General features: G+C 48.7%; 2 protein-coding genes across 2 annotated transcripts in view; one reads left to right on the top strand and one right to left on the bottom strand.

Annotated features, from left to right (window-relative positions):
• Positions 1-27,069, bottom strand: part of dyrk4 (dual-specificity tyrosine-(Y)-phosphorylation regulated kinase 4) — a 413,072-nt gene that overhangs the window by 103,448 nt on the left and 282,555 nt on the right. The window lies entirely within an intron of this gene.
• Positions 25-26,820, top strand: fbxl9 (F-box and leucine rich repeat protein). Its single transcript, XM_083762566.1, has 12 exons — positions 25-197; positions 1,873-1,974; positions 3,186-3,320; positions 9,087-9,266; positions 11,066-11,380; positions 12,581-12,797; positions 17,831-17,991; positions 18,529-18,747; positions 23,741-23,881; positions 24,590-24,670; positions 25,595-25,809; positions 26,500-26,820. Exons 1-12 carry the CDS (start codon positions 93-95, stop codon positions 26,669-26,671), a joined length of 2,043 nt encoding a protein of 680 aa, XP_083618692.1. The 5' UTR covers positions 25-92; the 3' UTR covers positions 26,672-26,820.

Raw genomic sequence — 27,069 nt, 5'->3', positions numbered from 1 at the left:
GTCGTACGGAGAAGCATAGACGATCAGCTGACCATGAGAGAATTATGATGGTTTATGATGAACGACATGACAGGACGATCTGCAATGAATGAATGAATGAGCTTGAAAACAATAAGATGATGAGTGGCAGTGAGGATGATGAGGATGAAGAAGAAGAAGAAGATGATGGAAGTCAAACACCGGAGCTGCCGCTTGAGGTGATATTTATTATGTATTACCCTGTTATTACCGTCCGTAGTAGCTATACTACCCTATGTTATTATACAGGATACATGCAGGTCCATACATGCAAATATAGAGGTGTATATTGCTATGTCACTAAATGTTATGATGAATTGAACAAGGTGGACCGACCCCTCTTGTATAAACAAGTGCTTTATTGGGTCGTCCACTCATAGTTAACAGGTTTTTTTTGTATTGAGTTGTAGGCCTATAATGTATGTATTAACAGTTTGAATTACAGTACATTTCAAGTAGGCTACTTGTTGGAATATTAGGCCTTAGATGTCAGTACAAAATGTTATATGTATTTGGCCCCTATTTAAACAAATAAATGTAGCCTGTATAGGCCTATATAAATGAATGAATGAACTGTGCCCACTGCCCAATATGCCCAATATGCCCATGTGGTCAGCAGCACGTACTGTTGGCTACTTGGGCGTTGGGCTGTGTCAACATCATCATGTAATCTAGATCTGTATAAATTATAATGGAGAGATTATTGTTGTATTTCTACAACAGTAGTTGGGCTATAGATAATTTTATTGCGCATTTGAGTATAGGAGAAAAGGTTCGGCTTAGTTGCATAACCCATTCTGACCTGAGATCAGATTCATACGAGGTTTCCACTGGACACACACTGGTCTGATTAACCCATTCTGACCTGAGATCAGATTAGAAAAAATCGATAGAAGTCGTTCTTCGATTTTTCAAAAATAACAGACCTACAAGCTCGTATCACGCCACTCGGTGGCGCGCTATGAGCTTGTAGATCTGCTATTTTTCAACAGCTAAAGCATAACATGATGCTAACACCAAAATGGGTTCCCGTTCAGAATGGCTTAATGTGCCTATACCGGTATATGTTTTGTAATAATAACCTAAATGTACAGTACAAACTTGTAATTGTTGTGTGGAGTAATACAATCTATCTAAAGTACTTGAGAGCCTCTGAGATGTAGTGGTGTACTAGAAGTATAAAGTATTGTAAAATGGCCATGCTCAAATAACCCACTCAAAACCCACCTTTTCAGACTGGCTTTCCCTACATCCATCCAGCCACATAAGTCAGTTGACAAAACGCGACAAAACAGTAGCCGTGATCAACGCACAGAATGCAGCTAATGAGATCTTAGTTGGTGGGTCAACTCAGTAGACGGCTACTGAGAGCATTCAATGCTCTGATTTAACATGGTTTTTTTGTCCATTCCAATGCTTTGTTATAGGATTATAGAAGCGGGAGATTCGTCTATAAGTGCAGCACTTGAGTAAATTAACCCATTCTGAACGGGCACCCATTTTGTTGTCGGCATCATGTTATGCTTTAGCTATTGAAAAATAGCAGATCTACAAGCTCATATCGCGCCACCGAGTGGCGCGATATGAGCTTGTAGGTCTGCTATTTTTTGAAAAATCGAAGACACTTTTAGAATCTGATCTTCAGGTCAGAATGGGGTAATAATGAAACTGTCAGGATGTAATAGACATTTTTAGAATCTGATCTCAGGTCAGAATGGGTTAACGTACTTATACTTGCTCTCTGTTGTGTTGCTGTTCTGTACTGTGATATGGATTCCCCTGAATCTGCAATAAAGAATCAATCGATCAATCAATCTATCATCTAACAGTGGTTTGTGTGTCTCCTGTGTGTAGATCATCGTTTGCATACTGGGTTTCCTGCGTGCTTCCGACAGAAGGGAAGCCTCTCTGGTCAGCCGGTGGTGGTACTATGCTAGTCTGGATCCCATCTTTCAGGTACTGAGAAGGACGATTCTACAAATGCCTTCTAAATCCTGACAGTTTTCTGAAAAAAAACCCCCACGTTTCAGTGATTCTCAAACTATTTCATGTCAAGGACCCCGAAAATTAAAGAATTAAACTGCCTCCCCCTGGCCAGCCGGGGCGCCTGATGGAGGGGAAAGGAACTGGTTGGAATAACGTGTTCCTTCCATGCGCTACATCCAACCAGGGAAACTCCCCCCTGTCAGGTTGTAAAGGAGCAACTTGGACACTCAGGCATGAAGGAAGCATGAGTTAAGTCCGTTGCTCTCCCCAGGTTGGTGGAGGGTGTGTAGAGCCCAGGATCATATTAGATAATTGACACAGGGGTGGAAAATGGGTTACAAAATCGTGGGACAAAAAATATAAAATATAAAAAGGACCCCGAAAATTATATGTATTTGGCCGCGGACCCCCATCTGAAAATATGTTGTTCCAGGGACCCTCCCATGCAGAAGGAAAGACTTGAGTTAAAAACGTTCGCTCTGAACGAATATATACATTCAAAAGATTTGCGACACATTTTCACGGATTTTTCAAAAATAGCAGACCTACGAGCTCGTAGATCTGCTATTTTTCAATAGCTAAAGTATAACACCAAATGGGGTTTCCCCGCCCTGAACGGGTTAATTTGTAAGTTCTTATCGATTTAAATCGCCTTATTGATCTGATTTCTTATCGATCCTTTACTATTGGTTCTAATCTGGGGCATTCTATCACTTTAAGAAGGTAGAGCATTTTGGCTTCAACACCAACATTGAAGCAGTAATGCTCTCCGTCTCACTTTCCCTCTGTTTCTGCCCCCCCCCCCCCCCTGTTTTATTGTTTCGTGGTTAAACGTGGTTTTAATTTTAATGTGCAACTTTAATATTTTAAGACCCCCCCCCCCCCCCCCCCCCCCCGTCAAAGAACCACAATAGAAACGAGCCTCCAGGCATTATTGTGTTTGATGTTTTATTCTTTACCCCTTTGAGTTAATTTTCAATAAAGTGTGTTCAGTCAGTGGACCAATCAAACCCATCTTTTCTTGCTGAATGCACGTGTGTGTGTGTGTGTGTGTGTCCGTGTGTGTCCGTGTGTGTGTGTGTGTGTGTGTGTGTGTGTGTGTGTGTGTGTGTGTGTGTGTGTGTGTGTGTGTGTGTGTGTGTGTGTGTGTGTGTGTGTGTCCGCGTGCGTGTGTTTTTTAGAAGAACGTGACGTACAGCTTCCCGGCGTCAGCGGCGTCGCTGGACTTCGTGGCCGGTCTGAGTGGAAGGCCTCGCTGCAGTCTGACCATCAGCCACCTGGACGCGTCCAGCCTGTCCAGGAGCCTGCTGCACCAGGTAGCCAATAGAGCCAGGTCACGCCCCCCCCCCCTCATCTAGACTGAGTGGCAAAACATTGAGCAGCATGGATGGAGTGTTGGCGTTTGGAAGCGCTCGTTGGAAATCACTCAACCGTCCTGCCGTACCACCAGTTTCTAAATGTCACACAATGCAGGAGGCAGCAAAATGTTGCGTTACTGAAAACAAGCACTTCCAAACTCTTGACACTTTATAAAATTATCAAATGCAGGACATTTCTTGACAGAAAGTATAGCTCATAACATTTCTATGGTTGGATTTTCATTAAACAAAAACTTTGCAGATAGAAAGAGGATAATTCAAGCTTTTCGTTCAGCTGCAATGTTGGTGAATTTAACATTGTTTAATACAATCAGACAGGACTTTTCTGTTTGGATGTATGGGGCTGTCGAGGCTTAGAAAGTAGTTTTTTGCCACTCAGTGGGCGTTCCCGCATAACTTCCAGGTATGATGATGTCATGTCAGGTTCCCAAACAAAATCTACAACCCCAAAGCTTGTAGATCTGCTAATTTTCAAAGTATAAAGTATAACATAATGCTTAAAACACCAAAAGGGCGTTAACCGCCCCCAAATGGGTTAAACAATAGCGGAGGAAAGAAACAAGGAAAACAGGTCGAGTCAGATATGTCTTAATATATTCTTGATATAATAAGCAGCGAACAACGTCAATGTATACATAAGGTGTTTGCCTATAGCACGAACACAAGGAAGTAAGAATAGCAGCCATGAAGTTGATTTGAACTGTATTTGCATAATATGCACGGTTACCCTGGGAGACGGAGTCAAAGTCTAACCTAGTCACAATCATTGTAGCCTAAAGGTGAATGTTACAGGGCTCTTCAACAATACTGTCTCTATTGTGTTTACTAGTATATTATATACTGTAAATATAAAGTTAGTATTAGTACGCTGTGGTGTGTGTGTGAGTGTGTGTGTGTGTGTGTGTGTGTGTGTGTGTGTGTGTGCGTGTGCGTGTTACGCGCGTGTGGGTGCGTGCAGTGTTAATTTCGTCGACTAACACTATGATGAAACATGTCAGTCGACTACCTTTTTTCACTGACGAAAACGAAATAAAATCGAACCTACAGTATGTTGACTAAAACTATGTTGGACAATGTCGTCAAACAAAAACTAGACTAACATGTCAGGGAGTGACATAGTGGAGAAGTTGCAGAACTAAATGACTCGCGTGTTTTGCACTCTGCGGCGACACTGATTTACTACGACACTATCTATGACACATACAATTTACAATTTACAATTTAGGCATTTAGCAGACGCTCTTAATCCAGAGTGACTTACATTTAAGCAAGAACAAAAGCATGGGAATACATCACATAAAAGCATTTATCAAGAAACATGCGTAAGCTAAGAAAGTAACAGTGGAATATCTATATAATGAAACTATACATACACTATACATATAAACTATACATATTTACTACTATGCTATACATATGTGTGGCGTGCTATGACTATATACAATACAATTATAGTGCTGTCTACATAACATGCTATAAGTCTGTGTCAAATGCTATCTAAGCCAACAGAAATGCTATGTAAGGGGTTAGGGTAAGTGCTATGGGCCGTACTGTGCTTCTCAAATGTTTTAGTTGCAAGGATCCCCTTAACTAATGGAACCAAAATGGACCCATAAGGGTCAATTTGGTACTCTCAGAGACAGAGTTACAGACCTGTCATGGTGGTCATTCAGGGCTAGCTCTTGTGTTTGTAATATGTGACCAAATTTGACTGTCATATGAAAGTAGGGAATCATAGCTTCAAATTGACATAGTGGTTGTTCAGTTTGACCCACCAGTTTTGGAGATATGGCTTAAAGAAAACAGCGAGTTGAGAAAACAGGCTTGAAAGGTTCACTTCTGTGGTCTCCAACATTACACCTAGCTACATGTTTAAGCGTTTATTTCATATTTACATGTCTATTTCAGCTCTGACACTTATTTCAGACATGCTCTAGTATGTGAAGAGTCTGCAAAATTAACTCACTCCTCTGGTGAAAAGATGGAATTTGCGCGATGGCAGGCTCTGAGTCAAATCTGGTCACATATTATTGTTCACCCATGTCTGTGGCAAAAACAAATATTTTGACAAGAAATGTCCACCACAAGCCAGCATGGGGATGACCCCTGGTTGTGTGTCCACTTAGGTCAGGGGTTTTGAACTGATTTTGACCCAGGGACCACCATCCTGACTAAGAGCAAACTGGGGACCACCACTATTGACCCAGGGACCACCATCCTGACTAAGAGCAACCTGGGGACCACCACTATTGACCCAGGGACCACCATCCTGACTGAGAGCAACCTGGGGACCACCACTATTGACCCAGGGACCACCATCCTGACTAAGAGCAACCTGGGGACCACCACTATTGACCCAGGGACCACCATCCTGACTAAGAGCAACCTGGGGACCACCACTATTGACCCAGGGTCAGGGACCACCATCCTGACTAAGAGCAACCTGGGGACCACCACTATTGACCCAGGGTCAGGGACCACCATCCTGACTAAGAGCAACCTGGGGACCACCACTATTGACCCAGGGACCACCATCCTGACTAAGAGCAACCTGGGGACCACCACTATTGACCCAGGGACCACCATCCTGACTAAGAGCAACCTGGGGACCACCACTATTGACCCAGGGACCACCATCCTGACTAAGAGCAACCTGGGGACCACCACTATTGACCCAGGGACCACCATCCTGACTAAGAGCAACCTGGGGACCACCACTATTGACCCAGGGACCACCATCCTGACTAAGAGCAACCTGGGGACCACCACTATTGACCCAGGGACCACCATCCTGACTAAGAGCAACCTGGGGACCACCACTATTGACCCAGGGACCACCATCCTGACTAAGAGCAACCTGGGGACCACCACTATTGTGCGTGGCGGGTCCATCATAGACCCACCCCACACAATAGTGGTGGGGGGTTCATGCACACACCACCGCTGGAGAAAATAGTTATAATATCAATATAATATCTAATAAAATACAGTGATTTTGTTTGAATATGATGGAATATGATTAAGGATTACTGTGATTATGGTAAGCACACATTTCATATCACACACACACACACACACACACACACACACACACACACACACACACACACACACACACACACACACACACACCATACAGTAAGAACTATTAAAAGTTACTGCATGGCCAGGGACCAACTGTAATACCTCTCTCCCCCTCTAGGTGGCGGTGTGTCTGGGTCTGGGTTTTATATAAATAAATTAAAACAATTGTATAGATCAAAAATAGTAGATACATAATTTATAGAACATTGATATGATGTTTTGTTTTCTCGTTTTGTGTTTTGTTTTGTTGTTTTTGTTCTTTTTTTGTCTTGTTCCTGTTAACTGTATTGTCCTGTCTGTCTTTGTTTTTGTTTTATGTTATTTATTTGTTGTTTGTTTGTTTTCTTGTTTTTTTCCCTTCTGTTGTTTGCTTTGTTGTATTATTTTACCTGTGAAGTGAAAGCCATTTATCTGTTAGAAGGGTAGGCACTATAAGCTTATAGGCTTCAGCCTACACCTTTTTGGTCAATGTTTCTTTTGCAAAAAAAAAGCAGGCAGTGACTGTATTGATTTATTTTAATGACCAAAATAAATAAACTACTACTAGGTGGCGGTGTGTCTGGGTCCCAGACTGACCGCCCTCTCCCTCCTCGTTGTGTGTCCTCCTCTAGGTGGCGGTGTGTCTGGGTCCCAGGCTGACCGCCCTCTCCCTCCTCGTTGTGTGTCCCCTCTAGGTGGCAGTGTGTCTGGGTCCCAGACTGACCGCCCTCTCCCTCCTCGTTGTGTGTCCCCCTCTAGGTGGCAGTGTGTCTGGGTCCCAGGCTGACGGGCCTCTCCCTCCTCGTTGTGTGTCCCCCTCTAGGTGGCAGTGTGTCTGGGTCCCAGGCTGATCGCCCTCTCCCTCCTCGTTGTCTGTCCCCCTCTAGGTGGCTGTGTGTCTGGGTCCCAGGCTGACCGCCCTCTCCCTCTAGGTGGCAGTGTGTCTGGGTCCCAGGCTGACCGCCCTCTCCCTCCTCGTTGTCTGTCCCCTCTAGGTGGCGGTGTGTCTGGGTCCCAGGCTGACCGCCCTCTCCCTCCTCGTTGTCTGTCCCCTCTAGGTGGCGGTGTGTCTGGGTCCCAGGCTGACCGCCCTCTCCCTCTAGGTGGCAGTGTGTCTGGGTCCCAGGCTGACCGCCCTCTCCCTCCTCGTTGTCTGTCCCCTCTAGGTGGCGGTGTGTCTGGGTCCCAGGCTGACCGCCCTCTCCCTCCTCGTTGTCTGTCCCCTCTAGGTGGCGGTGTGTCTGGGTCCCAGGCTGACCACCCTCTCCCTCTAGGTGGCGGTGTGTCTGGGTCCCAGGCTGACCACCCTCTCCCTCTAGGTGGCAGTGTGTCTGGGTCCCAGGCTGACCGCCCTCTCCCTCCTCGTTGTGTGTCCTCTCTAGGTGGCTGTGTGTCTGGGTCCCAGGCTGACCACCCTCTCCCTCCTCGTTGTGTGTCCCCCTCTAGGTGGCGGTGTGTCTGGGTCCCAGGCTGACCACCCTCTCCCTCCTCGTTGTGTGTCCCCTCTAGGTGGCGGTGTGTCTGGGTCCCAGGCTGACCACCCTCTCCCTGCTCGTTGTGTGTCCTCTCTAGGTGGCGGTGTGTCTGGGTCCCAGGCTGACCACCCTCTCCCTCCTCGTTGTGTGTCCCCTCTAGGTGGCGGTGTGTCTGGGTCCCAGACTGACCACCCTCTCCCTCCTCGTTGTGTGTCCCCCTCTAGGTGGCTGTGTGTCTGGGTCCCAGGCTGACCGCCCCCTCTCCCTCCTCGTTGTGTGTCCCCCTCTAGGTGGCGGTGTGTCTGGGCCTCAGACTGACCGCCCTCTCCCTCCTCGTTGTGTGTCCCCCTCTAGGTGGCGGTGTGTCTGGGCCCCAGGCTGACCGCCCTCTCCCTCCTCGTTGTGTGTCCCCCTCTAGGTGGCGGTGTGTCTGGGCCCCAGACTGACCACCCTCTCCCTCCTCGTTGTGTGTCCCCTCTAGGTGGCAGTGTGTCTGGGCCCCAGGCTGACCGCCCTCTCCCTCCTCGTTGTGTGTCCCCTCTAGGTGGCAGTGTGTCTGGGCCCCAGGCTGACCGGTCTGTCCCTCCTCGTTGTGTGTCCCCCTCTAGGTGGCAGTGTGTCTGGGCCCCAGGCTGACCGGTCTGTCCCTCCTCGTTGTGTGTCCCCCTCTAGGTGGCAGTGTGTCTGGGCCCCAGGCTGACCGCCCCCTCTCCCTCCTCGTTGTGTGTCCCCCTCTAGGTGGCGGTGTGTCTGGGTCCCAGGCTGACCGCCCTCTCCCTCTTCGTTGTCTGTCCCCCTCTAGGTGGCGGTGTGTCTGGGTCCCAGGCTGACCGCCCTCTCCCTCTAGGTGGCGGTGTGTCTGGGTCCCAGACTGACCACCCTCTCCCTCCTCGTTGTGTGTCCCCCTCTAGGTGGCTGTGTGTCTGGGTCCCAGGCTGACCACCCTCTCCCTCCTCGTTGTGTGTCCCCTCTAGGTGGCGGTGTGTCTGGGTCCCAGGCTGACCACCCTCTCCCTCCTCGTTGTGTGTCCCCCTCTAGGTGGCAGTGTGTCTGGGCCCCAGGCTGACCACCCTCTCCCTCCTCGTTGTGTGTCCCCCTCTAGGTGGCGGTGTGTCTGGGCCCCAGACTGACCACCCTCTCCCTCCTCGTTGTGTGTCCCCTCTAGGTGGCAGTGTGTCTGGGCCCCAGGCTGACCGGTCTGTCCCTCCCGGGCAGCAGCCTCACGGAGGCCTCTCTCCTGGCCGTGCTGCCCTGCCTCAGCTCCCTGCGCAGGCTGGACCTCACGGGCCTGGACAGCCTCTTCATGTCCGGAGCCTTCCTGTCCCGAGAGGAGCAGAGGCAGCAGGTACGCTGAGCACCGCTAGACCTCTAGGCTAGAGGCATCGCCGCCACCTCCTCGCTTGTGGTTGTGTCTTTTCGCCATTTTTATATTTTTTATAGAGGGACAGACATTAGGCTGACAGGAAATGGGGGAGAGAGATGGGGGAGTGACATGCATTAACCCATTCTGACCGGGCACCCATTTTGGTGTTGGCATCATGTTATGCTTTAGCTATTGAAAAATAGCAGATCTACAAGCTCGTATCGCGCCACCGAGTGGCGCGATACGAGCTTGTAGGTCTGCTATGACATTTCTAGAATCTGATCTCAGGTCAGAATGGGTTAGAGAGCCTGCCTGCCCTGATGGGGAACAGGAGTCCCCTATAGCCTGCCTGCCCTGATGGGGAACAGGAGTCAGTTACTGACCCCAGGTCAGATTCCAGGCCTGGCCGAGCAATGTGTCAATGACAAAGTGACCATTTCACAGGGGAAATTCAATCGTCAACGGCAGTTCCAGTTTCCCTTTCTTTTCTTTTACGTTGTACTTTTGCCATTGTTTACTGTATATTGCATAATGCATCTTCCAACCTGTAGAATAGTGGCACGCCCAATTTGGTTCCCAGTTCAGGGCAAGAAAACAAGTATTGTTTGGTTGCCGTTCCGAACCAAATTTAGGTTCTAGGGTTCTGAACCAATTATGGAACGGGTTCAAAATTAGACGGAGGAAAAAGAAGGGAACATAGAAGGGCATAGACGGCGCTAACGCCACTCAAAAAGGAGTATACCTCAGAATTGTAAAAGTGCAGTACTTGACTAAATATACTCAGTAAGACGTTCCACCACCTGGTTGTGTGTATAGGTGCGCACGGCTCTGTGCAACCTGGAGTAATATACTAAATATAATATATAATATAATAAATATTCCTCCTCCGCGTCATCAGTGCCCATACCCGAAGGCGGGGTTGGCGAAAGGGCCTTTCTGTGTGGAGTTTGCATGTTCTCCCTGTGTCCCCTATAGGGTAGGTACCCTCACAAAAAACATGCAGTAATCCTGGTCTCTAAACTGCCTCCCCCTGGCCAGCCGGGGCGCCTGATGGAGGGGAAAGGAACTGGTTGGAATAACGTGTTCCTTCCACGCGTCCAACCAGGGAAACTCCCCCCTGTCAGACACTCAGGCATGAAGGAAGCATGAGTTCAAGTCCGTTGCTCTCCCCTTGTCCCCCATATATGGGGACTAGGTTGCTCTCCCCTTGTCCCCCCATATATGGGGACTAGGTTGGCGGAGGGTGTGTAGAGCCCAGGATCACATTAGATGATTGACACAGGGGTGAAAAATGGGTTACAAAATCGTGGGTTAAAAATATATATTAAAAAATATATAATAAATATACTCCACCTGGTTGTGTGTATATAGGTGCGCTGGGCTCTGTGCGACCTGGAGGAGCTGAACCTCAGCGACCTCCGCTACCTCTCCGACCTGACCTATCTATCTGTCTGTCTGTCTGTCTGTCTGTCTGTCTGTCTGTCTGTCTATCTGTCTGTCTGTCTGTCTGTCTGTCTGTCTGTCTGTCTGTCCGTCCGTCCGTCCGTCCGTCCGTCCGTCCGTCCGTCCGTCCGTCCGTCCGTCCGTCCGTCCGTCCGTCCGTCTGTCCGTCTGTCCGTCTGTCCGTCTGTCCGTCTGTCTGTCTGTCTGTCTGTCTGTCTGTCTGTCTGTCTGTCTGTCTGTCTATCTATCTATCTATTTATCTATCTATCTGTATAGGTGCGCTCTGCTCTGTGCGACCTGGAGGAGCTGAACCTCAGTGTGTCTCTGTGTGTATGTAGGTGCGCTCGGCGCTGTGCGACCTGGAGGAGCTGAACCTCAGCGACCTCCGCTACCTCTCCGACCTGACCTTCAACCGGCTGACGGGCTGCACGCCGCGCCTGCGCCGCCTCTCGCTGGCCGGCTGCCACGTGGCCTTCCAGTTCGACCCGTACCGAGGCCGCCCGGCGGGCGGCGCCGACCACGACCTGGACTCGTCGGCGCTGCTGTCGCTCAGGAACCTGCGCGGCCTGCTGGCGCAGCAGAGGAGCACCCTGGTGGGCCTGGACCTGAGCCGGACCTCCATCACCCCCGAGTCCCTGCGCACCGTGGCCCAGGTGAGTCTGCCCCCCTCCACACCCACCCCGAGTCCCTGCGCACCGTGGCCCAGGTGAGTCTGCCCCCCTCCACACCCACCCCCGAGTCCCTGCGCACCGTGGCCCAGGTGAGTCTGCCCCCCTCCACACCCACCCCCGAGTCCCTGCGCACCGTGGCCCAGGTGAGTCTGCCCCCCTCCACACCCACCCCCGAGTCCCTGCGCACCGTGGCCCAGGTGAGTCTGCCCCCCTCCACACCCACCCCCGAGTCCCTGCGCACCGTGGCCCAGGTGAGTCTGCCCCCCTCCACACCCACCCCCGAGTCCCTGCGCACCGTGGCCCAGGTGAGTCCGCCCCCCTCCACACCCACCCCCGAGTCCCTGCGCACCGTGGCCCAGGTGAGTCTGCCCCCCTCCACACCCACCCCCGAGTCCCTGCGCACCGTGGCCCAGGTGAGTCTGCCCCCCTCCACACCCACCCCCGAGTCCCTGCGCACCGTGGCCCAGGTGAGTCCCCCCGCCCACCTCCACACCCACCCCCGAGTCCCTGCGCACCGTGGCCCAGGTGAGTTCACTGACGAAAACTAAATGAAATCTAAGCTATGGTGACTAAAACTAAGACTAAATATACTGACAATTTCGTCAAACAAATAAAAACTAAACTAAAATGAAGGGACTGAAGTGGACAAGAGATCCAGTATAAGTAAAAGAAAAGTCATTTTACACTTGGTTGCATGCTGAAAATAGACGCAGTGTAGAAGTGTAAATTACAACGGCATCAAGGCCCGCCAAAATACATTTTAGTTGACCGAAATGTTATGATATTTAGTCGACTAAAACTAGACTAAACACTGAAACATTCCGGGTGACTAAAATGTGACTAAAACTAGATGAAAACTATTCAAGAGACTATGACTAAAACAAAATGTGCTGCCAAAAACAACACTGTTGTATAACCCATTCTGACCTGAGATCAGATCAGATTCATATACGAGGTTTCCACTGGACACACACTGGTCCGATGAACCCATTCTGACCTGAGATCAGATTCTAGAAATGTCAGTCGCTCTTCGATTTTTCAAAAATAGCAGACCTACAAGCTCGTATCGCGCCACTCGGTGGCGCGATATGAGCTTGTAGGTCTGCTATTTTTCAATAACATGATGCTGACACCAAAATGGGTGCCCGTTCAGAATGGGATAATGTACTGTATCTCTCTCAGGTGCAGGGCCTGGTCCTGGAGGAGCTGTGTCTGCGCGGCTGTAAGGAGTTGACCGACTACTCGGTGGAGGTTCTGGTGAAGCACCAGCCGGGCCTGCAGAGGCTGGACCTCAGCGGCTGTACGGAGCTGACCAGCAGAGCCCTGCTGGCCGTGGCGCGCACGCTGAAGAGACTCCGACACCTCAACATGGCCCGAGACTGGAGGCTCACCGAAAAAGGTCCGATCCTTTTCCTTAACCCGTTTAGACCTGAGGACGATTCTACTAAATGTCTTCTAAATCCTGACAGTTTTCTGATAAACCTCATGTTTCTATGTCGGTCGTTCTCAAACATTTTCATGTCAAGGAGGGACCCCCAAAGAATATAATTGGCTGCCGAAACCCATCTGAAAATATGTTGTTCCAGGGACCCCCCCAGAAGCAACGATTTGAGTAAAAACATTCACTCTGAAAGAATATAATATTGAAAGATTTGCACCACATGTTCACGATTTTTCAAAAATAGCAGACCTACAAGCTCATAGCGCGGCACTCGGTGGCGCGCTATGAGCTTGTAGGTCTGCTATTTTTGAATAGCTAAAGTATAACGTAATGCTTAACCCATTCTGACCGGGCACCCATTTTGGTGTCAGCATCATGTTATGCTTTAGCTATTGAAAAATAGCAGATCTACAAGCTCATATCGCGCCACCGAGTGGCGCGATACGAGCTTGTAGGTCTGCTATTTTTTGAAAAATCGAAGAGCGACTGACATTTTTAGAATCTGATCTCAGGTCAGAATGGGTTCATCAGACCAGTGTGTGTCCAGTGGAAACCTCGTATGAATCTGATCTCAGGTCAGAATGGGTTAAAAACACCAAAAGGGGTTCCCGCTCCACAATGGGTTAACACGACTCTGTCAGGGTTGCGCGGCAGCATTAAGGGCTCGGTGCAGAGGCAGGAGTCGACAGACGGTTGTCCAGAACCTGCGATATACCTGATATTATATTAAAGATGGAGTGCCATAGTTTTATACTTTTTCTGATTTGTATGTCTATGGAAATAACATTACTCTAATTGACCCCCAATCTGAGCAGCTTAACAAGCGTTTCCGGTCTGGGGTTTGCTACTTCACAATAAGAGTTCATCAATAATAAAATGAATTATGAATGAATTATACAATTCAGATCATAAATCTCAACACTCCCACTTGATCTCACATTGGTTATATTTTCTTTTTCACACATTTCTCTTTTCTTATCCCCTAAACACACTTTTTTTTCTATTTGTTTTCTCTCTCTTCTTTTCACAATATACAAAACGCAATTCAAATAAATTGTCTCTTCAAACAACTCATTCAACAGACTTTAAACTCAAACTTTGTATACACCAGGAAAATCAACTTAAACTCTCTTCAATACCAGGAGAACATTTTCAACTTAAATCTTTGACATCCGTCTTCAGTTCACATTCCATTATTGGTTGCAATGATTGAACTTAAATACACATGTTACTCTTCTTCAAAGGCATGTTTACTTTTCTTTTCAAATGATCTGAGCAAACGTAAATCATTAACACGATCAAGATCACCACAAAACAAACATTTCTTTTGTTTCTTTTGTTTTCCCAGTTCTCAGTTTGCATAGCTGGGTTGTGAGTGGTGTGGTTTTCAGTCAAACAAGAAAAGCCTGGTCACAACGTAAGGCAGAGAAGCTATTGGCGGACGTATCCTCTGGGAAACATCCGTCAGATGTATTTCCCCCGGATGCGATATTTTCCAGACCAAATCAATCACAACACTTTGTTTCATTCGCGGAGAATGTAAACTGATTTGTAAAGCATCAACGTCATTTCCTTAGGGCGATACTTCCACTAAAATCCCGCAACTTCCGCCCAAACAAAGGATAGTCTTTACAGCGTAGGTGTTGCCCAGGGTGCACTCTGGGAGGGTAACGTGTCTGCTGTTTAGCCTCATCAGGGTGCACTCTGGGAGGGTAACGTGTCTGCTGTTTAGCCTCATCAGGGTGCACTCTAGGAGGGTAACGTGTCTGCTGTTTAGCCTCATCAGGGTGCACTCTGGGAGGGTAACGTGTCTGCTGTTTAGCCTCATCAGGGTGCACTCTGGGAGGGTAACGTGTCTGCTGTTTAGCCTCATCTGGGTGCACTCTGGGAGGGTAACGTGTCTGCTGTTTAGCCTCATCAGGGTGCACTCTGGGAGGGTAACGTGTCTGCTGTTTAGCCTCATCAGGGTGCACTCTGGGAGGGTAACGTGTCTGCTGTTTAGCCTCATCAGGGTGCACTCTGGGAGGGTAACGTGTCTGCTGTTTAGCCTCATCAGGGTGCACTCTAGGAGGGTAACGTGTCTGCTGTTTAGCCTCATCAGGGTGCACTCTGGGAGGGTAACGTGTCTGCTGTTTAGCCTCATCAGGGTGCACTCTGGGAGGGTAACGTGTCTGCTGTTTAGCCTCATCAGGGTGCGCTCTGGGAGGGTAACGTGTCTGCTGTTTAGCCTCATCAGGGTGCACTCTGGGAGGGTAACGTGTCTGCTGTTTAGCCTCATCAGGGTGCGCTCTGGGAGGGTAACGTGTCTGCTGTTTAGCCTCATCAGGGTGCACTCTGGGAGGGTAACGTGTCTGCTGTTTAGCCTCATCAGGGTGCACTCTGGGAGGGTAACGTGTCTGCTGTTTAGCCTCATCAGGGTGCACTCTAGGAGGGTAACGTGTCTGCTGTTTAGCCTCATCAGGGTGCACTCTAGGAGGGTAACGTGTCTGCTGTTTAGCCTCATCAGGGTGCACTCTGGGAGGGTAACGTGTCTGCTGTTTAGCCTCATCAGGGTGCACTCTGGGAGGGTAACGTGTCTGCTGTTTAGCCTCATCAGGGTGCGCTCTGGGAGGGTAACGTGTCTGCTGTTTAGCCTCATCAGGGTGCACTCTGGGAGGGTAACGTGTCTGCTGTTTAGCCTCATCAGGGTGCACTCTGGGAGGGTAACGTGTCTGCTGTTTAGCCTCATCAGGGTGCACTCTGGGAGGGTAACGTGTCTGCTGTTTAGCCTCATCAGGGTGCACTCTAGGAGGGTAACGTGTCTGTTTAGCCTCATCAGGGTGCACTCTGGGAGGGTAACGTGTCTGCTGTTTAGCCTCATCAGGGTGCACTCTAGGAGGGTAACGTGTCTGCTGTTTAGCCTCATCAGGGTGCACTCTAGGAGGGTAACGTGTCTGCTGTTTAGCCTCATCAGGGTGCACTCTGGGAGGGTAACGTGTCTGCTGTTTAGCCTCATCAGGGTGCACTCTGGGAGGGTAACGTGTCTGCTGTTTAGCCTCATCAGGGTGCACTCTAGGAGGGTAACGTGTCTGCTGTTTAGCCTCATCAGGGTGCACTCTGGGAGGGTAACGTGTCTGCTGTTTAGCCTCATCAGGGTGCACTCTGGGAGGGTAACGTGTCTGCTGTTTAGCCTCATCAGGGTGCGCTCTGGGAGGGTAACGTGTCTGCTGTTTAGCCTCATCTGACTGTAGTTGGCATTTCCCAGTTGTAGTGCTACAGCCTCGCAAACTTTGCTGAACCTGCCCAGGGTTAGATTTAACCCATTTTGGGCGGGAACCCCTTTTGGTTGTTTTAATCATTAAACTTTAGCTATTGAAAAATAGCAGATCTTACAAGCTCATAGCGCGGCACCGAGTGCCGCGCTATGAACTTGTACTGTAGGTCTGCTATTTTTTAAATATCGTGAAAATGTGGCCCAAATCCTTGAATATATATTCTTTCAGAGCGAACGTTTTAACGTTAGCAGGGTTTCCTGCACAATGTTGTTGGCATGGCGCTGTGCCATGCTTGAAATAAATCACGCCATGCCAAGCTGTCAAAAGGGGGCTAGTGAATCATGGTGTGTGTGAGATATGAAATGTCCAGTATCTCCCCAGTGCCTCCCCAAGTGCCACCCCAGTGTCTGCCCTGCAGTGTCTGCCCAGTGTCTGCCCAGTGCCTCCCCAGTGTCTGCCCAGTACCTCCCCAGTGTCCCCCTGAGTGCCTCCCCAGTGTCCCCCCAGTGTCCCCCTGAGTGCCTCCCCAGTGTCTCCCCAGTGTCCCACTGAGTTCCTCCCCAGTGTCCCCCTGAGTACCTCCCCAGTGCCTCCCCAGTGTCCCCCTGAGTGCCTCCCCAGTGTCCCCCTGAGTGCCTCCCCAGTGTCCCCCTGAGTGCCTCCTCAATGTCTCCCCAGTGGCTGCAGTTTCTCCCCAGTACCTCCCCAGTGTCTGCCCAGTGCCTCCCCAGTGTCTCCCCGAGTGCCTCCCCAGTGTCTCCAAAGTGCCTCCCCAGTGTGTCCCCAGTGCCTCCCAGTGTCCCCCTGAGTGCCTCCCAGTGTCCCCCTGAGTGCCTCCCCAGTGCCTCCCCAGTGCCTCCCCAGTGCCTCCCCAGTGTCTCCCCAGTGCCTCCCCAGTGTCCCCTCAGTGCCTCCCCAGTGTCCCCCTGAGTGCCTCCCCAGTGCCTCCCCAGTGCCTCCCCAGTGCCTCCCCAGTGCCTCCCCAGTGTCTCCCCAGTGCCTCCCCAGTGTCCCCTCAGTGCCTCCCCAGTGTCCCCCTGAGTGCCTCCCCAGTGCCTCCCCAGTGCCTCCCCAGTGCCTCCCCAGTGTCTCCCCAGTGCCTCCCCAGTGCCTCCCCATTGAACCCTCAGTGCAACACTGGAACAACACTGGAACCCGCTCCCTTCCCAGGCATGGCTGAGCTGGCGTGTGTGATATGGGTTGTTGTAACACTGGAACCCGCTCCCTTCCCAGGCATGGCTGAGCTGGCGTGTGTGATATGGGTTGTTGTAACACTGGAACCCGCTCCCTTCCCAGGCATGGCTGAGCTGGCGTGTGTGATATGGGTTGTTGTAACACTGGAACCCGCTCCCTTCCCAGGCATGGCTGAGCTGGCGTGTGTGATATGGGTTGTTGTAACACTGGAACCCGCTCCCTTCCCAGGCATGGCTGAGCTGGCGTGTGTGATATGGGTTGTTATAACACTGGAACCCGCTCCCTTCCCAGGCATGGCTGAGCTGGCGTGTGTGATATGGGTTGTTGTAACACTGGAACCCGCTCCCTTCCCAGGCATGGCTGAGCTGGCGTGTGTGATATGGGTTGTTGTAACACTGGAACCCGCTCCCTTCCCAGGTATGGCTGAGCTGGCGTGTGTGATATGGGTTGTTGTAACACTGGAACCCGCTCCCTTCCCAGGCATGGCTGAGCTGGCGTGTGTGATATGGGTTGTTATAACACTGAAACCCGCTCCCTTCCCAGGCATGGCTGAGCTGGCGTGCCTGTCGTCCCTGAAGAGCCTGGACGTGTCGGAGTGTCTCCACATCAGCGGCACGGAGCTGCTCAAAGGCCTGTCGCTGCAGCCCCTCACAGGCCGGGCACAGCTGACCAGCATCAGCTTCAGGAGCTGCACCTATATCAGGGTCTGTCTGTCTGTCTGTCTGTCTGTCTGTCTGTCTGTCTGTCTGTCTGTCTGTCTGCGTGCGTGCGTGCGTGCGTGCGTGCGTGCGTGCGTGCGTGCGTGCGTGCGTGCGTGCGTGCGTGCGTGCGGAACAAACTCAGCCATTGCTGGTCCGAACTGCAGACTCACTCCCAATTTTCAGCCATAATCTACAGCAGTGTTTCCCAAATACAGGGTCTGGACCCAACTTCATACATGAGTAAAAAAAATGAATGAAAACATAAACAAACATTTGTAACATTTAAAAAAAGAAAATATACACATTCCATAAAAATATACAAACAAACACGTTTAAGAAATTGCTGATCTACAAGCTCACAATGTGTCATATCGCGGGTGCGTTGTGATCTTGTAGATCTGCTATTTTATAGTTTGGGTCCCAGGGAACGATCAAATTTCACCACCTCTCAAAGAGACTCACCGGTTCAGATATTCAATCTACAAGCGTCTCATCGGCCTCTCTCTCTCTCTCTCTCTCTCTCTCTCTGTCTGTCTCCAGGATGCATTGGTGGTGTCTCTCGCCCAGCTTCTGGGCGGTTCTCTTCGCGAGCTGGACCTGAGCTCGTGCGTCTACCTGACCGACCTGTCCGTGCAGGCCATCGCCACCTACCTGCGAGGCCTGACGGTGCTGCGCCTCGGCCGGTGTGCGGAGATCACGGACTGGGGTCTGCTGGGCATGACGGAGCCTGCTGCCACCTGCCAACCCCCCCAGAACACGGTGAGGACAACAGTGGTGGAAAGTACACTTCACTTAACCCAGGGACTCCCGGAAATGCTTTGGCCGTGTCTCAAATGTCCCATTTTGGGGGCGGGAACCCCTTTTGGTGTTAGCATTATGTTATGCTTATAGCTATTGAAAAATAGCAGATCTACAAGCTCATAGCGCGCCACTGAGTGGCGCGCTACGAGCTTGTAGGTCTGCTATTTTTGAAAACATCGAAGAACGACTGACATAGAAACATAGCTTTTTCAGAAAACGGTCAGGATGTAGAAGACATTTTTAGAATCTGATCTCAGGTAAAAATGGGTTAATATATACTTTTTAATATAACATTTTTAATTCAAATCTTTGCTTTAGGGGGGGGTCCCATGAAAATGTTTGAGAACGACTAACATAGAAACATGGGTTATTCAGAAAACTGTCAGGATTTAGAAGACAAATTTTGTAGAATCGGCCTCAGTCGTAGTGACTACATCTGTCATTAAAAAAACATATTTTTTCAGCGATTTTCTTGGTTTTAAGTGTAACTGTCATTAACCCATTCTGACCGGGCACCCATTTTGGTGTTGGCATCATGTCGTGCTTTAGCTATTGAAAAATAGCAGATCTACAAGCTCATATCGCGCCACCGAGTGGCGCGATACGAGCTTGTAGGTCTGCTATTTTTGAAAAAAATCGAAGAACGACTGACATTTTTAGAATCTGATCTCAGGTCAGAATGGGTTCATCAGACCAGTGTGTGTCCGGCGGAAACCTCGTATGAATCTGATCTCAGGTCAGAATGGGTTAGTGCATGCCTGCGATGCTGCAGGAACGAGCCTGCCAGGGCGAGTTCCGAAAGCAACGCAGAAGTAATATTGTAATAGTTTCACGCAGACCTTTTGGAACATGGCTTTCTTCTACTGTATATACAGTAACTCCACTGTGTGGTGGACTGGTGTCTCTACTCTAGTCTATACAGGAGGATAAAGGCCCCAGTTCTTCTATATAACTCCACTGTGTGGTGGACTGGTGTCTCTGCCTTAGATAGCATTTGTGTTGACTTAGATAGCATTTGACACAGACTTATAGCATGTTATGTTATGTAGACCGCACTATAATTGTATTGTATATAGTCATAGCACGCCATAGTACATATGTATAGCATAGTAGTAAATATGTATAGTTTATATGTATAGTGTATGTATAGTTTCATTATATAGATATTCCACTGTTACTCTCTTAGCTTACGCATGTCTCATGATAAATGCTTTTATGTGATGTATTCCCATGCTTTTGTTCTTGCTTAAATGTAAGTCGCTCTGGATTAAGAGCGTCTGCTAAATGCCTAAATTGTAAATTCTACTCTAGTCTGTACAGGAGGATAAAGGCCCCAGTTCTTCTATATAACTCCACTGTGTGATGGACTGGTGTCTCTACTCTAGTCTATACAGGAGGATAAAGGCCCCAGTTCTTCTATATAACTCCACTGTGTGGTGGACTGGTGTCTCTACTCTAGTCTGTACAGGAGGATAAAGGCCCCAGTTCTTCTATATAACTCCACTGTGTGATGGACTGGTGTCTCTACTCTAGTCTATACAGGAGGATAAAGGCCCCAGTTCTTCTATATAACTCCACTGTGTGGTGGACTGGTGTCTCTACTCTAGTCTATACAGGAGGATAAAGGCCCCAGTTCTTCTATATAACTCCACTGTGTGGTGGACTGGTGTCTCTACTCTAGTCTGTACAGGAGGATAAAGGCCCCAGTTCTTCTATATAACTCCACTGTGTGGTGGACTGGTGTCTCTACTCTAGTCTGTACAGGAGGATAAAGGCCCCAGTTCTTCTGTATAACTCCACTGTGTGATGGACTGGTGTCTCTACTCTAGTCTGTACAGGAGGATAAAGGCCCCAGTTCTTCTATATAACTCCACTGTGTGGTGGACTGGTGTCTCTACTCTAGTCTATACAGGAGGATAAAGGCCCCAGTTCTTCTATATAACTCCACTGTGTGGTGGACTGGTGTCTCTACTCTAGTCTATACAGGAGGATAAAGGCCCCAGTTCTTCTATATAACTCCACTGTGTGGTGAACTGGTGTCTCTACTCTAGTCTGTACAGGAGGATAAAGGCCCCAGTTCTTCTATATAACTCCACTGTGTGGTGAACTGGTGTCTCTACTCTAGTCTGTGCAGGAGGATAAAGGCCCCAGTTCTTCTATATAACTCCACTGTGTGGTGGACTGGTGTCTCTACTCTAGTCTATACAGGAGGATAAAGGCCCCAGTTCTTCTATATAACTCCACTGTGTGGTGGACTGGTGTCTCTACTCTAGTCTGTACAGGAGGATAAAGGCCCCAGTTCTTCTATATAACTCCACTGTGTGGTGGACTGGTGTCTCTACTCTAGTCTGTGCAGGAGGATAAAGGCCCCAGTTCTTCTATATAACTCCACTGTGTGGTGGACTGGTGTCTCTACTCTAGTCTGTGCAGGAGGATAAAGGCCCCAGTTCTTCTATATAACTCCACTGTGTGGTGGACTGGTGTCTCTACTCTAGTCTGTACAGGAGGATAAAGGCCCCAGTTCTTCTATATAACTCCACTGTGTGGTGGACTGGTGTCTCTACTCTAGTCTGTACAGGAGGATAAAGGCCCCAGTTCTTCTATATAACTCCACTGTGTGGTGGACTGGTGTCTCTACTCTAGTCTGTACAGGAGGATAAAGGCCCCAGTTCTTCTATATAACTCCACTGTGTGGTGGACTGGTGTCTCTACTCTAGTCTGTACAGGAGGATAAAGGCCCCAGTTCTTCTATATAACTCCACTGTGTGGTGGACTGGTGTCTCTACTCTAGTCTATACAGGAGGATAAAGGCCCCAGTTCTTCTATATAACTCCACTGTGTGGTGGACTGGTGTCTCTACTCTAGTCTGTGCAGGAGGATAAAGGCCCCAGTTCTTCTATATAACTCCACTGTGTGGTGGACTGGTGTCTCTACTCTAGTCTGTACAGGAGGATAAAGGCCCCAGTTCTTCTATATAACTCCACTGTGTGGTGGACTGGTGTCTCTACTCTAGTCTGTACAGGAGGATAAAGGCCCCAGTTCTTCTATATAACTCCACTGTGTGGTGGACTGGTGTCTCTACTCTAGTCTGTACAGGAGGATAAAGGCCCCAGTTCTTCTATATAACTCCACTGTGTGGTGGACTGGTGTCTCTACTCTAGTCTGTACAGGAGGATAAAGGCCCCAGTTCTTCTATATAACTCCACTGTGTGGTGGACTGGTGTCTCTACTCTAGTCTGTACAGGAGGATAAAGGCCCCAGTTCTTCTATATAACTCCACTGTGTGGTGGACTGGTGTCTCTACTCTAGTCTGTGCAGGAGGATAAAGGCCCCAGTTCTTCTATATAACTCCACTGTGTGATGGACTGGTGTCTCTACTCTAGTCTGTGCAGGAGGATAAAGGCCCCAGTTCTTCTATATAACTCCACTGTGTGGTGGACTGGTGTCTCTACTCTAGTCTGTGCAGGAGGATAAAGGCCCCAGTTCTTCTATATAACTCCACTGTGTGGTGGACTGGTGTCTCTACTCTAGTCTGTACAGGAGGATAAAGGCCCCAGTTCTTCTATATAACTCCACTGTGTGGTGGACTGGTGTCTCTACTCTAGTCTGTACAGGAGGATAAAGGCCCCAGTTCTTCTATATAACTCCACTGTGTGGTGGACTGGTGTCTCTACTCTAGTCTGTACAGGAGGATAAAGGCCCCAGTTCTTCTATATAACTCCACTGTGTGGTGAACTGGTGTCTCTACTCTAGTCTATACAGGAGGATAAAGGCCCCAGTTCTTCTATATAACTCCACTGTGTGGTGGACTGGTGTCTCTACTCTAGTCTGTACAGGAGGATAAAGGCCCCAGTTCTTCTATATAACTCCACTGTGTGGTGGACTGGTGTCTCTACTCTAGTCTGTACAGGAGGATAAAGGCCCCAGTTCTTCTATATAACTCCACTGTGTGGTGAACTGGTGTCTCTACTCTAGTCTATGCAGGAGGATAAAGGCCCCAGCTCTTCTATATAACTCCACTGTGTGGTGGACTGGTGTCTCTACTCTAGTCTGTGCAGGAGGATAAAGGCCCCAGTTCTTCTATATAACTCCACTGTGTGGTGGACTGGTGTCTCTACTCTAGTCTATGCAGGAGGATAAAGGCCCCAGCTCTTCTATATAACTCCACTGTGTGGTGGACTGGTGTCTCTACTCTAGTCTGTACAGGAGGATAAAGGCCCCAGTTCTTCTATATAACTCCACTGTGTGGTGGACTGGTGTCTCTACTCTAGTCTGTACAGGAGGATAAAGGCCCCAGCTCTTCTATATAACTCCACTGTGTGGTGGACTGGTGTCTCTACTCTAGTCTGTGCAGGAGGATAAAGGCCCCAGTTCTTCTATATAACTCCACTGTGTGGTGGACTGGTGTCTCTACTCTAGTCTGTGCAGGAGGATAAAGGCCCCAGTTCTTCTATATAACTCCACTGTGTGGTGGACTGTGAGCACTAACTATGAGACCCTGCAGATCATGTCTGTGTGTCCGTGTGTGTGTCTGTCTGTCCCGCTGTTACACCACCCGCCCGCCACCAGAGGGCGCAGCTGTATCTCACAAAACACACACACACACACACACACACACACACACAACTTAACTTAAAAAAAACTTAACTTAAATTTTTTTTTTACTTAAAATGAAAAAGAAAAAACTTAACTTACATTTTTTTTAAAACACTTAACTTCAAAAAAACTTAAAAATAAAATCTTTATAAAACACAAAAAACTTAACTTAAAAAAAAACTTTAAAAACACTTCAAAAAACTTAACTTAAAAATTAAATCTTAAAAAAACACAAAAAAGAGAACTTTAAAAAGAAAACCTTAAAAAAGTATGTAATTTATTCTAATTGTTGTTATTGCCATTTACGAGCTGCGTTCGCTTCCCGCGTTTGCGCGTCTTACTTGTGTCTCTATAGTCTGTGCAGGAGGATAAAGGCCCCAGCTTCACGCGGACCTTTGGCAACATGGGTTTCTTCCGGCCGCCCAGCCTTCCGTTCCAGGACCGTCCCAGGCCGGTGACGCAGCAGGACCTGGGCCTGTTCAGGCAGCAGGAGCAGGTGGGCCTCCTTATCCCATTCTGACCTGAGATCAGATTCTAAAAATGTCTATTACATCCTGACAGTTTCATTATTAACCCATTCTGACCTGAGATCAGATTCTAAAAGTGTCTTCGATTTTTCAAAAATAGCAGACCTACAAGCTCGTATCGCGCCACTCGGTGGCGCGATATGAGCTTGTAGATCTGCTATTTTTCAATAGCTAAAGCATAACATGATGCTGACACCAAAATGGGTGCCCGGTCAGAATGGGTTAAATATAATTAGTAATTTACCCATTTTAGACCTGACATCGAAATAAATAAATAAAAAGCCTTCTGAATCTTGACAGTTTTCTGAAATACCCCATGTTTCTATGTCAGTGGTGCTCAATATTTCATGTCAAGGACCCCCAGAATTATATGTATTTGGCCGCGCCCCCCCCCCCCCCCCCCCCCCCCCCCCCCCATCTGAAAATATGTTGTTCGAAGGACGCCCCCGGCCGTAAGCAACGATTTGAGTGAAAACATTCGCGAAAGATTTCACGATTTTTCAAAAATAGCAGACCTACAAGTTCATTGCGCGGCACTGAGTGCCGCGCTATGAGCTTGTAGATCTGCTATTTTTCAATAGCTAAAGTATAACATAATGCTTTAAAACAAAAATGGGTTAATAATAGGTAATATGATAAATGTATGATTAAAATCCGGTCATGTTGCTTCACGGCAGGCGTCCGTGCTGGCTCTGTCCAGGCTGCAGGAACTGGACCTGTCTGCCTGCTCCAAACTCACCGACAGCTCCATCAGACAGGTGAGGTGGGAACTATATACACACAAACTAATTTCACCCACCCTTTTTACTTGTAAAACTGTCTGTGATGTGACAATTTGGTGTTTAAGTCCGACGTCATTTTGTAGTCCTACGTTACGTCCAAGTGGCACCACTTGCGACTGTGGCTCAGGAGGTAGAGCAGGTCGTCCAATGATCCATGGGTCGGCGGTTCGAATCCCGGCTCCTCCTCCTGTCTACATGTCGAAGTGTCCTTGGGCAAGACTCTGAACCCCAAATTGCTCCCGATGTGCTGGTTGGTACCTTGCATGGTTTCCGGTGTATGAATGGGTGAATGTAATGCACAATCTATGTAAAGCGCCTTGGATAAAGGCGCTATATAAATGCACCATTTACCATTTATTTACCACCAGCTCCCGTCCGCATCTCATTGTAAATAGCAATATCTAAAACGCGTGAATCTTTTCACAATGACGTTATTTTTCAGAAAGGAAGCCATTGAGGGTTAAAATGGGTCTTAAATGCTTCCAACTCGAGTATAATTATTAATGTTCTGTACAAGTGTATATGACAAAGAAGATAATATGATTGTGGAGACAATAAAGACAGTCCATTTGCTCAGTACAATATTTCGGAGGAATATTATTTAGAATGTGTGCATTGTGCAGGGTTGAGTATGTTTAGTTTAGTTTGCATTAATATGATCTCTAATGGAGGATATAGGCCAACCCAAAAAATAAGAGAACTAAATCAGATTTTTTTTTTTTTTTCGTTTGATATCAATTAAAAAGCGCTAGGGCGTGTACACACGTCGTCTTAAATCAGTCGGTTAGATTAGTTACGTTGTACGGTCTGAATGTGTTAAGCATAAATTATAGTTTCTGTGAGTTTTATTAATGTACGATTCTGAACTCTAACCGTGGCTCCCCCATGCGTGCCGTGCAGGTGCTGCGTTTCCCAGAGCTCCAGCGTGTGTCTCTGTCCCTGCTGCCTGAGATCAGTGACGCGGGCCTGGAGTCTGTGGCGGCTCACTGTCCGTGTCTGACCAGCCTGTCGCTCAGCCACTGCTCTGGGATCAGCGACCACGGGCTCATCCGCGCTGCTCCACTCCTGTGCCGACTGCAACACCTCAACCTGGCCGGTTGTAATGTCACCGATAGGTGAGTTATGCACACACGCATGCACGCACGCGTGCACGTATTAACGCATGCACGCACGTATGCACGCACAGATGCACACACCGATGCACCCACGCACGCAGCCATGCAGGCACGCACGCACGCACATACCTACGGACGGAAGCACAAACAAGCCACGTACGCACGCGCACACACACACATTTTGCACATAGACTAAAATAATCACACCCGTGTGAATCGAGGGGCGCTCTTATCATCATACATCGTCTCATTCACATGATCGTAGAAACAGTACAAGCCCTACTTTATCAATCGATATTTATCACAGTGTTTACGAAGGTAATACAAACCCATTCTGGGCGGGAACCCCTTTTGATGTTAGCATTATGTTATGCTTTAGCTATTGAAAAATAGCAGATCTACAAGCTCATAGAGCTACGAGCTTGTAGGTCTGCTATTTTTTTAAAGTCGTGAAAATGTGGTGCAAATCTTTTAATATATATTTCAAAGCGAAACATTTTTACTCAAATATTGGCTTCTGGGGGGTCCCTGGAACTACATATTTTGGATGGGAAAAAGGTTGAGCCCCACTGAAACAGAAACATGGGGTTTTCAGAAAGATGTTGGGATTTAGAAGCCTTTTTTTTTATCGACGAGAAAACCTTGCCACCTGGTTTTGTACAAATCAACCAATGAAATGCTTTCCCTCAGGTCCCTGTCTGCTCTGATGCAACACTGCAAGAGGCTGAAAACGCTGGACGTGTCCACGTGCAAAGACGTCTCCATGACCTCAGTGGACCTCCTCCAATCGCAGCTGCCCTTCCTGGAGAACGTCCACTGCCGGTTCGTGGGCGGGGCCGACCTCACCTTCGCACTGATCTGATTGGACGGGAATGGACACTGTGTTTTTCTGTTTGTGTAAAACTTTGTTAAAGGCAGACGACCCCCGTTTGCACCATTTACACATCGTACTGAAGTACACGGTATCGTAGTACTACACAGTGCTGTGGAAGTACTTGATGCTGTAGAAGTACGCAGAGTACCAGTGGTTCTCAAACCTTTTCAGCAGGGCTGTAGCTGACGTTTTCGTTGCCCTAAGCACAACTATCTTCTGGTTGCACCCCCCCACCCACCCCCACCCCCCCCCCCCCCCCCCACCCCCCTGGAGCGTGCTTCGCACACCTGCACAATGTGGACAGTTTTTTTCCCCTGACACCGACCCTTCTATAATGCAAGATCGCCAATGTCTACCTCCCTGGGCTACACAACATACTTAGAAAC

This window comes from Protomyctophum parallelum (genome assembly GCF_964188405.1).
Source record: "Protomyctophum parallelum genome assembly, chromosome: 4".
Lineage (NCBI taxonomy): Eukaryota > Metazoa > Chordata > Actinopteri > Myctophiformes > Myctophidae > Protomyctophum > Protomyctophum parallelum.
Note: the sequence above shows the minus strand (reverse complement) of the source record. Positions and strands in the feature narration are given on the sequence as shown.